Raw genomic sequence first — 13467 nt, 5'->3', positions numbered from 1 at the left:
ATGCAAATGGATGGAAATAGAAAACACTATCCTGAGTGAGGTAACCCAGACCCAAAAAGATGAACTTGGGATGTACTCACTCATAATTGGTTTCTAGAGATAAATAAAGGTCAGTGAGTCTATAATTTGATCTCCTAAAGAAGCTAAATAAGAAGGTGATCCCAAAGAATAACATATAGCTATCCTCCTGATTATGGGAAGTAGACAAGATTGTTATTTTTTTTTATAGAGAAATCTCTCTGTATCTGAGACTGTGTGGCTCAGACTGCCTTCAAACTTGCAACAGTCCCCTTGCCCAAGGGCTGGATAGCAGTGTATCACACCTGATTCCTACGTTGCTGTTTTGTTTAAATCCCTAGCACCGACTACGGTGCCTTATAGAGTGACAGAGCAAGCACTTAGCATGGCGGCATTTACCCAGAGAACAGAAGGGCTATTTTCTGGTTCTGCATGGTGCCCTTTTCAGTGCATCCAGGCAGTAAAGATTGCTTTGATTACTCACATTGAGTGCATGGTAGGAGAATTTACTAACTGTGATTCAAAGAGTGACAAGGCCTTAGAGAAACATGGTATGACTATAGATTTGTTTCCCCATTAAGCAGATACTATGGATGAGAGAGAGAGAGAGAGAGAGAGAGAGAGAGAGAGAGAGAGAATACATGTACACACACATATCTGTATATATTTTGTATTCTAGAGTAACTCTACAACTGGGATGAATTCAGTGAAGCAGTTCCATTAATACAGCCTTTCCCTGGATAGAACTTCTGACAGTGAAATGACACTTGATAATTAAAGGAATCTGCTTCCTTCTTTCTTTTATCTCTTCCGCCGAAGTGTTGAAAAATGGGTTGGATTTCCTTCCTTGTGTTCTTTACTGGTTCTGTTTATAAATTAGCACTGCAGTGGCATGCTACTTCACATATAACTTGTCACATATTTTAAGCCATCATGTCTGATACAGCTTTCTATGCTTCCTTGATTTCTCAGATGTCGACTTGGTTATCAAGTTCTCAGAAAAACAATGTTTTTGTTTGATGCGATCTGTGGTGTTTCAGAATCTGCCACCTTGCGTATTGTACATGATCTAGTCTGAGATGGGAAGAGGGAAGGGATTACAAAGAAAGAGCTTCACCATCTTCCATACTACAGAGAGAGAGTTTGACTGCCATTTCATTGCGGAATGGTCATATATAATAAGGACCTGAGGGTCAGCGAGAAGGTTAAGGTTTTACTTCCAAAACTCCCTAACATGGTTTTCAGCACATTTTTTCACTTCGGAGCCACTATTATTTAAACATGGGATTCCATGCTTGTAAAGTATAGACACCTGTATATCATGGACAGGTGCTGCAAGAGTCCCTGAACTTCAGGAAATAATAAGGCCAAGACTCCACTGCAGAGGTGGGCATGAAGCCTCTACCTTCTTTATCTGCCTGCAGGCAGTTTTATGGACACAAGAATCCCTGTTTGTATAATCTGCTTTTCATATCCAAAGGTTTTTTGTTTTCATTGCTGGAGTTACAAGGAGGGTCAAGAAGTTTTGAGTGTGGTTTATTTGTTCAAAATGGAAGCTCTCTGAGTGTAGTGACTTATGCATGTAATCCACACAATCAGAAGGTTGAGGTAGAAGGATTGCCACAGTTAAAAGCCTGTTAAGGCTTTGTAGTGAGTTCCAGGCTGCCTTAGGTAACACATGTGAGACCATGCCTAACACCCACCCATTACCCACACACCCTCACAAAAGGAGGGGAGTAGGAATACTAATGGGAACATCAGCACCTACCTTTCCAGAACAATGTGACTCATACTTGCTATAGTTGTCACTGTCTCTAAAAGTATGCTTGAAGCATTTATTTTGAATTACCATAAATTTAATATGGGCATGTTGTCCCTCAGATGTCACTGGATGCTGGATATTCAGACACTTATTTTCTTACTGCCTTTCTGTCTTTCAGATGTCTCATGCAGCCACCAGTGCCTTTTGCCGTTCTATTAAGCTGCAGTGTGAACTTTACCCTTCTAGAGAAGTGGCCATCTGCTTGGACCCTTACTGTGGGCTTGGATTTGTCCTCTGGTGTCTCTGCAGGTAAGAGTCTTCCTTAACATCCTTAAACTGATTATTTTTGGTTTTGTTTTTCGAAGAAAAGAAGCCTTATACCTTCCTTTCTGGATCTTTGGCTTATGCAGCTGAGTATAAAAACTCTGACCCTGTGCTTCTCACTGAGGCCCCATCTCAGAACCAGAGTGTAGTAACTCTGGCACTTTTCCTTTCTACAGTATTTGGTTGGCACTTTAAGAAAGAATCCAGTGGGTAGACTGCATTTGCTAAGGTGTAGGCCAGTGTCTGCTGCAGGTTAATGTTTCTTACCATCAGGAGACTATCAGATTTGAGTCTGAAGCCCTTAACCCTGGAGTCATGCCTTCAGGAAGTTATCAAAGTTCTCACCTCTGCTGATCTTTTCCCTAATTTTACTCAGTGGTAGCCTTGGACTGTGGAGGAGTACAGAAGCGAGGCTATGAAGCTGAACTCAGCTTTCTGGTCATTGTACTCTGTCCTACTACCAGCTTGGTGCTGGCCCTTAGAAAATGCTCAGCAAATACTTACAGAGTGAATGAATGATAGAATGGAATATATAAATGACTCTCTCCTGACTCTTTTTCCCCTGAATATATCTTTTCTGTACACATTTTTTAAAAATACAGAAAAATATATACAAAAGTAAGTATGATGCCACACACCGGTAAGTACAGCACTTAGAAGGTAAAGAAAGGAGGATCAGGAGTTCATCTCAAGCCTCAGCTATGTTGCAGGAGGAGGATCAGGAGCTCAGGCCAGCTTTGGCATCGTAGCTTGTTTGAAACCTGTTTGGAGACATAAGAGCTTTTCTCAGAAAAGAAAACTGAAAAAATGTATCTGTTAACAGTACTACTTAATGGGGCCTCAGTTAAGTATCCAGGATTAGCAGGAGGGCACAGAGTCTTCCAGAGTGTATTTTCTAGTGTAGCATACTTTCTACCTAGCATTTTCTAGTACGTATAAGTGTATAAAATATACTAACCTAGGTACTTAGGTTTCTGACCCATCTTTTGTGACTATCAACAAGTTCTCAGTTTTTTTCTTGTAATTTTCTATATACTGTTTTTGTTGTTGTTGTTGTTGTTTGTTTGCTGTATATTATTTTGTGTTATTTTGTGTAACTTTTGTGTTATTTGTGTTTCAATACAAGTACAAATTTTTATGCATGATGTTTATGCTTATAAATTTCATAAATATCATTAGTACTGTAGTATAATTGAGGTTGTATTATGTGTAATTTCTCATTTTTTATTATTAGTCATTGATGGTTCTTTTCTTACAAATTTTAGTGTATTCATAGTATTTAATATTAAGTTAATATTTAATTATTCTACTGAAACCTAGATATGTATGTTTCAAAAACACATCGTATTGAGACAATTCAGATTTTTGAAAAAGCAAATAGAATTGAAACAATGGCATGCGTAATGGTTTTCTGTGGGCCTCAATACAGATGGGATTACATTGAGGTTTTTTTTAGCCCTTGGGAGAGAATTCAGAATATTCCATTCTATCAGTTGGGCCCATGTGCCTGAAGCCATCTGTGTCAGCTAAGCAAGAAGATAGAGTCTGTTCTGAACATTGTCTCTCTATGAGGACTATATTCATTTAACAAAGGACTCATCAACATATAGTCAGTAATGGAAGACTTTTTGATTCTGCAAACTTATCAGGCCTCATCCCCACAACATCCTCAAAGAATGGGCTTGTTCCAAGAGAATATGTTCTGGATTTGAATGATCTTCAAGGGGTTGTCTGTGATGTTGCGATAGCAAGGAGCCTTTATTAACAGATATTCTTTCAGATCCACTCACAAGGCTCACAGCTAAAGTTTTCTGGGCTGGGGGATGGCTCAGTTGGTAACATATAGAAGACATGAGTTTGATTCCAAGAACCCAAATTAAAAAGAACTAGATTTGGTGGTACGTACTAATAATCTCACCACTAAGGACTGGGGAGGTAGCGGCAGGTTGTTTCTTGGTGTTCATTGATCAGCCACCCTAGCCTCCTTGGCAAGTTCTAGGCTAATGAGAGCCTGTCTCAAAAACAACCCCAAGGTGAATGGTGCTTAAGGAACAGTAGCTGAGCTTGTCCTCTTACTTCCATACATATGTGCACACATAAAAATCTTCAATGTTTTGTTGATCTGAAACAGTAAAGGCAACTGTGTAAATATAAACAAAACAAGATATGTAACTTCTATTTTTCAGAAACTTGTGCAAATAGATCACAAAAGGGTTTGCTTTAAAAAAAATCTATGTGGGGTCATAGATGCACAATCACTAATAAGAGTTATAAAGAATGAGAAGTTTCCACTCTTCATTCAAGTCAGCATCTGTGACTAGGCACTGTCCAAAATCTTTTAAAGTGTCTGTATAAGTATGCAGGCAGGGAGGGTGTCAGAATGAAGGAGCAGGGCATTGTGGGTATGAAAGCTTAGGTGGTGGGAGAAGAGTATTCCCATGGTGAGGTGACTTGTGCTGGCTTTGATAATGAAGTGATAGGAGGAAGAATAGGGAACTTGGCAGCAGTGGAGGAGAATGCTTTTTGCAAGGAGACTAAGAATAAATATAAATGGTTAAAATGAAGAAACTGGCTTTTGGCTATAGGTGCAGAAAGTACAGTTAACTCTGGTATTGCATTCAGGTTTGTGTGTTAGTGTGAATTTGTGTTTTCCGACATGCATCGAGTAGATTTTAAAATGTGGGTGTAGGAGGCTCAATGGGTAGAAGTATTTTCTCTAAAAGCATGACCTGAATTTAAATCTCCAGCACCTACATAAAAAGCTTGTCATGGGTATGTGTGTCTGTAACCCTGGCATTAGTGCATGGAGAGGAATGAATTCCACAACCTTATTAGCTATTCTGTCTAGGTAAAAATGTCCACTTCCATCCAGTTCAGTGAGAGAGCTTTGAGAAAAGCAGTAAGGCAGACAGTGGTAGAGGAAGACGTCTAATACTTTGTTCTAAATTTGGCATGAGTGTGCACATACACACACCTGCACATTCCCATCCATGTACCACATGTCCACATGCATGTGCGCACATGCACAGAGAGAGAGAGGAAGGGTGGGAGGGAGGGAGGGAGGCAGGCAAAGAGAGAAGTATGATTGTCCTCTGTTCATGGATGAATGTATCTTATGCATTCCTCAGCTCTCTTTGAAAGGACCTGAGAACAGCTATACTCCAGTAGCAGTTAGCATAGCTTTTAACCCCATTTCACCTTATAAATAACTCATTCCTATAAAACGCACTTAAACCTCTTTCAAGAAACAGCTTACTTCCAAGCTGGGATGAAATATGTGCAAAATGACCCTGAAATATTATTAAGGAACAACCAAAGATTTGTGAGGTCATGTGAAATTGAGAGATATTTTGAAAGGGTCCCCTCTGGGAGAACTGGGGACAAATTGTGCATCAAAATAACAGTTGTAACAGATAACATTTTAAGTCAAATAGGAAACTCTCCAATTACTGAGATTTAATAAGGTGAGCAAATTGAAAAGTTGGTGAATAAGAATTTATAAAATAGTTTCCCACAAAACAGGTATTCATTGCAAAGGGCAAAAGAGAAATTTCACAGTCAAGAATCCTCAGGGAAGGAATCGGAGGGATTGTGGTCAGCAGCAGTGGGTGAAGTCCTGCTCCACATAATGTGCTGCACAGGAAAGCAGATTCATTCTTGCCAAAGCTGATCAACCTTACCCAATCCTGTGAAAACATCAGGCACCTATACTGAGGAACACAAATGCCTTTCAGCTTTACAAGTTATGGTGTCTTGAGAGTAAATGAACCTTTAAGGTTCATCTGCTTCAGGCAGAAAGAACCTGAGAGAGGATAGTGTAAGTGATGTGGGAATCTGAGCTAGATCCATCACTGCAAAACTTGTAATCAGGACAGCTGGTGAAGCTGAATAAGCTATGAGTTTGCATTGAAGAAATGTATCTGTTTTCAGATTTTGACAGTTTAATTGGTTTATGGAGGAAATTATTCTTGGTTGCTGGAAACCCTCCCATATTTCCTCCCCCATTGATATTACTTGAGGTTTATAAGGCATGAAGTTTCTAACTCAATATCAAATTAAGTAAAGGAAAATGGTATATTGACTGTATTTGACACCTGTCTATGACTTAGTTGCTGTTTGAAAGTTAAGAAAAATGTAAATATAAATGGAATATCTATCTATAGATGGATATATAGAAATATTTATCCTAAAACAACTTTCAGTCGTGGAATTGAATATTATATTGAAATTAATTGGTAAATTGAATTTGATAAATTGATAAATGATTAATCCATTGATAAGTTGGAATTGTTTTAAATATTTTCTAAAGTTATACATATTGTTTCAAAGTGTATATAGAGAGATGCTGGAATGAAGCTCAGTGGAAGAGGACTCAACCAGAATATTGCAAAGCCCTCAGGTTACTGTACCTACTCAAAAAAAAGTATATCAGATGCTCATATGTATGAGTTAGAATGTTTAATGAAAATATTAATTTTACTAGAATGGATCTGTTGATTGAGTATAATCTCCACCAACCCTTAGCAGCCTTTTTTGTAGAAATGGAGAAAGCTGATCCTGGAAACAATGCTAAGGACTCCTAGTAGCCAACATGATCTTGTAATAGAATAGAGAAAATGTGGAATATGATCACAGTACAGTGATACTTGTGATGAAGATGTCATAATGAAGCACTTATTTTGCATGATAGCTAAAAATATAAAGGTAGCATACCATATCTTGTACTGGGAGGGGACTACTTGTTCATCCCTGCCACCCAGAATCAAAATAACCACACAGAAATTATATTAATTAAAACACACAGCTTGGTCCATTAGCTCTAGCTTCTTGTTGGCTAACTCTTATATTAATTTATCCCATTTCTATTAATCTGTATATGGCCATGTGGGAGTGGTTTACCGGCAAAGAGTCGCATGTCTGACTCTAGCAGCTCCATGGCGTCTCTCTGACTCTGCCTTCTTCCTCCCAGCACTCCGTTTAGTTCCCCCCCCCCCCCCCCCCCCCCCCCCCCCCCCCCCCCCCCCCCCCCCCCNGCCAACGCAGTTTCTTTATTCATTAGTGGTGATCACAGCACATAGAGGGAACTCCCATATCAATACCTCTCTTTGCTTTTGATTTTTTGTTTGTTTGTTTATTTTGTTTTGAGTCAGATTTTCTCTATATAAAATTCCTGTCTGTTATGGAACTATCTCTGTAGACCAAGCCTTGAACTCACAGAGATCCTTCTGCCTCTGCTTCCCGAGTGCTGGGAGTAAAGGCGTATGACACCACTGCCTGGCATCATACCATACTTCTTGATTTTACAATTTAGAGCAAAACTGCAGTAATGAAAAAAAAATTAGACAGTGGCCTACAGATGAATGTAGATGTTGAGTAGTTGGTTGGGTGAGTGGGTAGATAAATAAATACCGACAAAATAGAAATAGAGAGATAATCAATGAGAAAGAATTGAGGAACCAGAAATAAACTCTTACATTTACAATCAATTGGGTTTTAAACCTGAGTGCCAAAGAATTCAGTAAGAAGATAGTCTCTTTAATAGGTAATATTGAGAAAAGTTGGCCTTTTATAAGCAAATTGGTTTTTTTTTAATCCTTACATAACAGACATAAGTGAATCTTAATTATTTTGTTTGGTTAATTTCTTTTTTTGCTTTTTGAGATAGGGTCTTGCTTTTGGTCTAGACTATTATGCCCAAGTCATGAGCTCCCCAGAGACCACCAGGTATCCAAGTTCATATGAAAAAGCAAAGAGCCTTTATAGCAAGCTTGAGCTTGGGCTTTCTGTCCATTCTGACACAGTGGTTGGATCAGGGAGAACCTTGAGCTCCGTTATGGTAGTGTTTTTAAGGAGTAAAGGATGTGGGGGGTAGGGAAATTCTGGATTCAGATGTGGCTTCAACTCCTGTTTGGTCGAGTCTTGTCAAACAGGGATTGGTACTGTCATTGCTGCAAGAAAATTGGCAACCAGTATACAAGTTAGGTAAGCTATCTTTAACAGTCTAGAACATCTGGTACTTGTTTGTCTCAATTTTAATTGGTCCCCTGCAGTGTACAGTTTGTGGTTTTCCTAGTTATTTATTGGTTAGTGTGATCCCAGTATTGTTAGCCTGCAGCCTGTCGTGCACTAATGTTAAGTTAGGCCTTCTCACAGACTAGACATCTTCCTGCTTCAACCACTAAATATTGCAGACATATACGGATGGGGATCATAAATATTCATATAAGAGCAAAAAAGTCTAAACATTTTAGAGGAAAACAGATTAAATCTTTATAGTATGGAGGTAGGCAGAGAAATATTATTAAATATTATGCCAAATGCATGATACATGAATATTGATAAATTGGACTTCAACAAACCTAAAGCTTTTGCATATCAAAAGACACAGTTGTGAAGTTTTTGCCTTGTAAAAAAAACTGCAGTCTGGGAAGCATATTTGCAAATTATCTCATGTAGACCTTTAAGCGACTTTAATAAACTCTCAAAAACTTAAAATGAGACAAACAACATTTATATATGGATATGATCCTTCATAGGTACTATACCAAAAGAATGCATGTAGAAAGGCCAGTATGTACATTTAAAAGATGTTTAGCATTAATTAGGAAAATGCAAGTTAAAACTGCAGTGACATATACTTTATACACACTAAAACATACATAAGTTAAAGGCAAGGGTGGGGCACAAAACTTATGTTTTTCTGATTTAAGATATATATTATAAAGTTACATAACTACTAATGTGGGCAATTGCAATTCTCATATATTCTTGATGGAAATGTAAGCCAGGGGAATCACAGTTATCACTGTATAAATGTTGGAACGTGATGTACCCTGTGATCAAGTAGCTCCATTGTTAGGCATCTACCAGGAGATGGGAAAGTTGACAATCCAGAGGAACACTTGATGCCATCACTCCCAAGAGGCTTAGTCAAAACCTAGACACTTCTCTGCCTGAGTGAACCGTGGTGTAGATGGCCTTCAGAAGCTTTAAGGTTAAGGAATGCCCAATAAAGAGACCATATACTACATGATTAAATTGTATGAAATCATAGAAATAACATATTCATAGCCATAAAATAGTTGGCTGGGCAACGTTTAGAGGCAGAGTTGGCTATACATGGATGGATGTAAGGATGGCTTTTAGAGTAATGTGAATTGTGAATGGTCCACAGAGCACTGTGGAGACAGCTGTATGACTCACCAGTTACTGAGAATCATTTCGTTCTGTGTTTAATTAACATGGGTAAGTTTTGTGTTAGGCAAAGCATACACAAATTAATCTGGTTTATGGATTGGTTGTTTGGTTGTTTTTTTTTATTTTTTATAAAGTTTTCATACAATACATTCCGATTACACTTCTCCCCTACCCCCAAACCTCCCAGATCCTTCTTACCTCCCTACCCACCCAACTCTATACCCTCTTTGTCTTTCAAAAAAAAAAAAAAACCAAAACCACAAAACAAACATTAAGAACATAACAGAAAAACAGAAACCAAAATATATAAGCAGAAGACCAGTAAGATTTCCCCCCCTCAAAAAATGAAAGAACAAAAAAGAAAAGCCCAAACACAACAAAATGAGACAGAAAGTCTAAAAAACTACCCTTGAGTTCATTTTGTTATGGTTTACTACTCCTGGGCAGGGAGCCTACCCTGAAGTGTGGTTAGTATACCAAGTGAGGCTTCACTGAAGAAAACTCATTTCTCCTTTGCCAGCAAGTATCAATTATAGACAGCTTCTTGGTTGGGAGTGTTTACGTATTTTGAGACAGTCTTGCTATAGATCATGCAAGACTCAAAATTTAGGAGATCTTTTTCTCCTTGGTGCTGAGATTACAGTCTGTGCCACTACACCTGGCTGCAGCTTTCTAAAGAGGAAAGCTTGCCTTTGGGATACCTGACATAGAGTGTAGCCCACACATCTCTTCACCACAGACCTGCTAATTACGGAAGCTCGGCCTAGGAGTATCCTGGGAGAAAATGTGGTTGTATAATTGAGAGCCAGAGAGGGTGCAGTTGTCACCTGTTTGTATGTGGGTTGTCAGGTTAGTAATCTGAAGTCACTTAATTGCTAATATGCAAATTAGTATTATAAAAATGTCTTTTTATTATTTGAAGCTTAGCTCTAACCTAGAATAGATCAAGTTTCAGAAAATGTTATAAAATATTTTGTTCTGTATTGGTAACCTGATCCTAAGTAGGTTGATCTTGGCCAATCAGTTCTCAGAAAAATCAGTATGCTTAAAAATAGTTGAATCAGAATTTGCTGTATGGTTTGATAAGGGCAAATCCAAAATTCATGAGTCAGGACAGAGGACTCACAGTAGGGCAGTGGTTGCGATATTCCACAGCAGCACTGTGTTGACAACTTGGCAATTACTAAATGTCATTTTATTCTATGGTACAAGCCTACTTTGTTATGTACATGTTTTTGTGTATTGTCATTTGAATTCTGTCAATGCCTCAGTGTATCTATCTGTGATGTATGTATGTATGTATGTATGTATGTATCTTGTGTGTGTTGGCTATATGGATTTTTTCTTACTTTTGATTTATCTGGGATGCTAAAGAGGTCAGTCAATCTGTGTATAATTTTCAGTAATGCGCTTGAAATTAGATGGCCCTGAATTCACATTCTGGGACCAAGGTTTTTGTGTGCTAAAACTCAGACCAAACAGTTCTGATGTATATTTTTGAAAAATTGAGTTGTAGGTTATTTGTATTTAATGTTCTTCAATTTGGAATTCCTTATACTAGCATTCTCAAAATTAAAATTGGGTAATATGGATATGGTAGATTGACAGAATTAAGAGGAAAATCATTATAAGATTATACACCTCAGTTTTTATTCCCAAAGACATTGGACTCAAATGTCATTAAGCTTGCTTGTTTGGTGGTACTGAAAAGTCCTTAGTGTGAAGGAATAGCTGTTTAAATCTCAGCTTCAATTAAAAAAAAAAAAAGCCTCAAAGAATATCTAATTAAGCTAGCATTGTGAACCTTGAATCATGAATGGGCTGAATATTCAGCATTTAATATTAACAGAAAACACCATGTTCCTTTGCTTCTCAGGATAGAAAGACACATAATACTTCCTGGTGCATAATTATGATTTTGGGGATGTATAATGTAGGCTTGTTAGAGCTTAGGCTTTTGTTGGTGTATGATCCTTGGCCTTGAGGTAGTTCTTTTAATATCCATAAAACCAAGCTAAAATTTCCATTTATTATGATTTCTGCTCAGTGCTACCTTATGGCTTCTAATTGGAGATAACACAGTAGCTAATCAGTAGGGCTCTAATTCCAACTCAGAACTAGTTAGAGTCTGTAAGCTCATCCTGACGTGCCAGCAAGCCCAACTGCAAAATGGGTTTTCTGATAGCAAATGGAATCTTAAGTTCCAGTAGAATCAGTCTAGTTGGGAATGTCCTACTTCCCTGAGCATCATGGGAAAGGCTGCACATTTTTAGGAAAAAGGCTAGGATAAGGTCATCATGCAAACCTCTCAAGCCAGGGAGGGAGAGGGATGGGGTGTCTGTTTTAGCTGTGGTGTACTCTGGAAACGTCACCCAGTCTTCAAAAATTGTCAATGGGGTTGGAGTGAAGGGTCAGTAGTTAAGGGCACATACTGCTCTTGTAGTGGACCCAATTTTATTTTCCAGCACCCATACCAGGCAGTTCACAACTGCCTATAACTCCAGTCCTACAAGGATATGATGCCTCTGGCCTCCTCAGGCACTGCTGCACATTCACGCATCTGTGCACACATACATTTAATTAAACATAGAATATATATTTAATGTACTTGGAGCTGAATGAGAAGAGGAGGCATAAATTAATCCCTTAAATGCATTGTGAAAGCTAAGTAAACATTAGCTTTACTGTCAGATCTGAAGTAAGTTTCTTAAAAGGTTAATTGGAGAAATATATGGATATACTTTGAAAGAAACAAATGATTTGTTGGAAGGCTCATCTTATGTTAGCTTTTGGAACTAGTGGGAAACTGAGTACAAAAAGCTTTGGTTCTGGATAGAAGAACATCTGGGTTCAAGTTTGCTCTCAAGAACTAAGCTAACTTCACATTTTATTGAATAGAAAATAACTTGTAACAGATAGCTGTTTGGATAGTATATAAATCTGCTATGCTTTATAGATACACTTGCGTAATGTTATTTTAACTCTGTCAAATAACTTTAATGTAATCTTTAGAGATGGGTATGATGGCTCACACCTGAAACCTAATACTTGACAGTCTCTAACAGAAAGGTTACCATAAGTTCAAGACCTGCCTAAACTACAAAGGAAAGCCTTGACTTAATAAAACCAAACAAAAAATGATACTTAATAAATAACTTTCCAATGGAAAATCAGTAAAAATATGTCCTCCTATTGGCTGTTGGAATTATTTACATGATATTTTACTGATTATGATATATTGACTCTAAACATTTGCACATTTCCATAGGGAAAGCAAATAAATATTACAGTGAAGTATCATTTCATATTACAGTAGCTGTACTGAAGCAGAGAATACTAAGTGCTGGCAAAGGATACAGAGAGACTGGGATATTGTACATCCTAATAAGAATGCAAAATTAACACAGTCAGTGTAGAACGTAATGTCAACATTTCCCAAAAAGCTAATCACTGCATTACCCTGTAGTTCAGCCATTATATTCCTGAATATATGCTCAAAAGAATTAAGAAATATTCAAACAGATGTTGGTATAATGTTGTTTCTTACAGCTTTACTCACAGTAGCTGAAAGGTAAATCACAGTAAAGAAGCTGTCATTGGAGAATGTGTAAACACCATTTTATGTGTACACCCATTGAAATAGTATCCAGATGAAACTTGGAAGGAAACTCAGACACACACACACACACACATGGCTATGTGGGCAACCTCAAAATCATTATTCTGAGTGAAATAAGCCATACCGAAGAAGACATATTTACATAATTCCCGTTGCAGGGAGCATCTGGAATTGCCAAATTCACACACAGAAATAGAGAGCAAGATAAAAGGGAGATGTTGAAATATTTTTTATAAGGGTACAGAGGTTCTCTTTGAGTGAAGAAAGGGCTTGGGAATAGATAAGAGTGATGTTTGCACATCCTTGTGAATACAATAAAGGCTGCTGATATATATACGTGGAATTGCTTAAAATGGGAAGTTGAGGCTGGCTGGAGAGATGGCTCAGTGGTTAAGCACTAACTGCTTTTCAAGGAGACCCAGGTTCAATTACTAGCACCCACATAGTAGCTCATAACTGTCTCTAACTTCAGTTCTGGGGATCTTATACCTTCTTTTGACCTCCAAGGATGCACAGACATACATTCAGGCAAACACTCATATATATA

At 38.0% G+C, this 13467-nt stretch overlaps 1 protein-coding gene across 3 annotated transcripts in view; it reads left to right on the top strand.

The window, feature by feature from the left end:
• Dip2c (disco interacting protein 2 homolog C) overlaps positions 1 to 13467 on the top strand; it is a 353635-nt gene that overhangs the window by 303697 nt on the left and 36471 nt on the right. For all 3 annotated transcript variants that reach the window (XM_050142287.1, XM_050142289.1, XM_050142290.1), the window contains one exon: positions 1959 to 2089. In XM_050142287.1, coding sequence (XP_049998244.1) covers positions 1959 to 2089 — 131 coding nt within the window. The remainder of the gene's footprint in view (positions 1 to 1958; positions 2090 to 13467) is intronic.

This window comes from Alexandromys fortis, unplaced genomic scaffold (genome assembly GCF_014885135.2).
Source record: "Alexandromys fortis isolate MF-2015 unplaced genomic scaffold, M_Fortis_MF-2015_v1.1 scaffold_5, whole genome shotgun sequence".
NCBI lineage: Eukaryota > Metazoa > Chordata > Mammalia > Rodentia > Cricetidae > Alexandromys > Alexandromys fortis.
The sequence above is the reverse complement of the archived record's forward strand: the minus strand, read 5'-3'. Positions and strand labels throughout refer to the sequence as shown.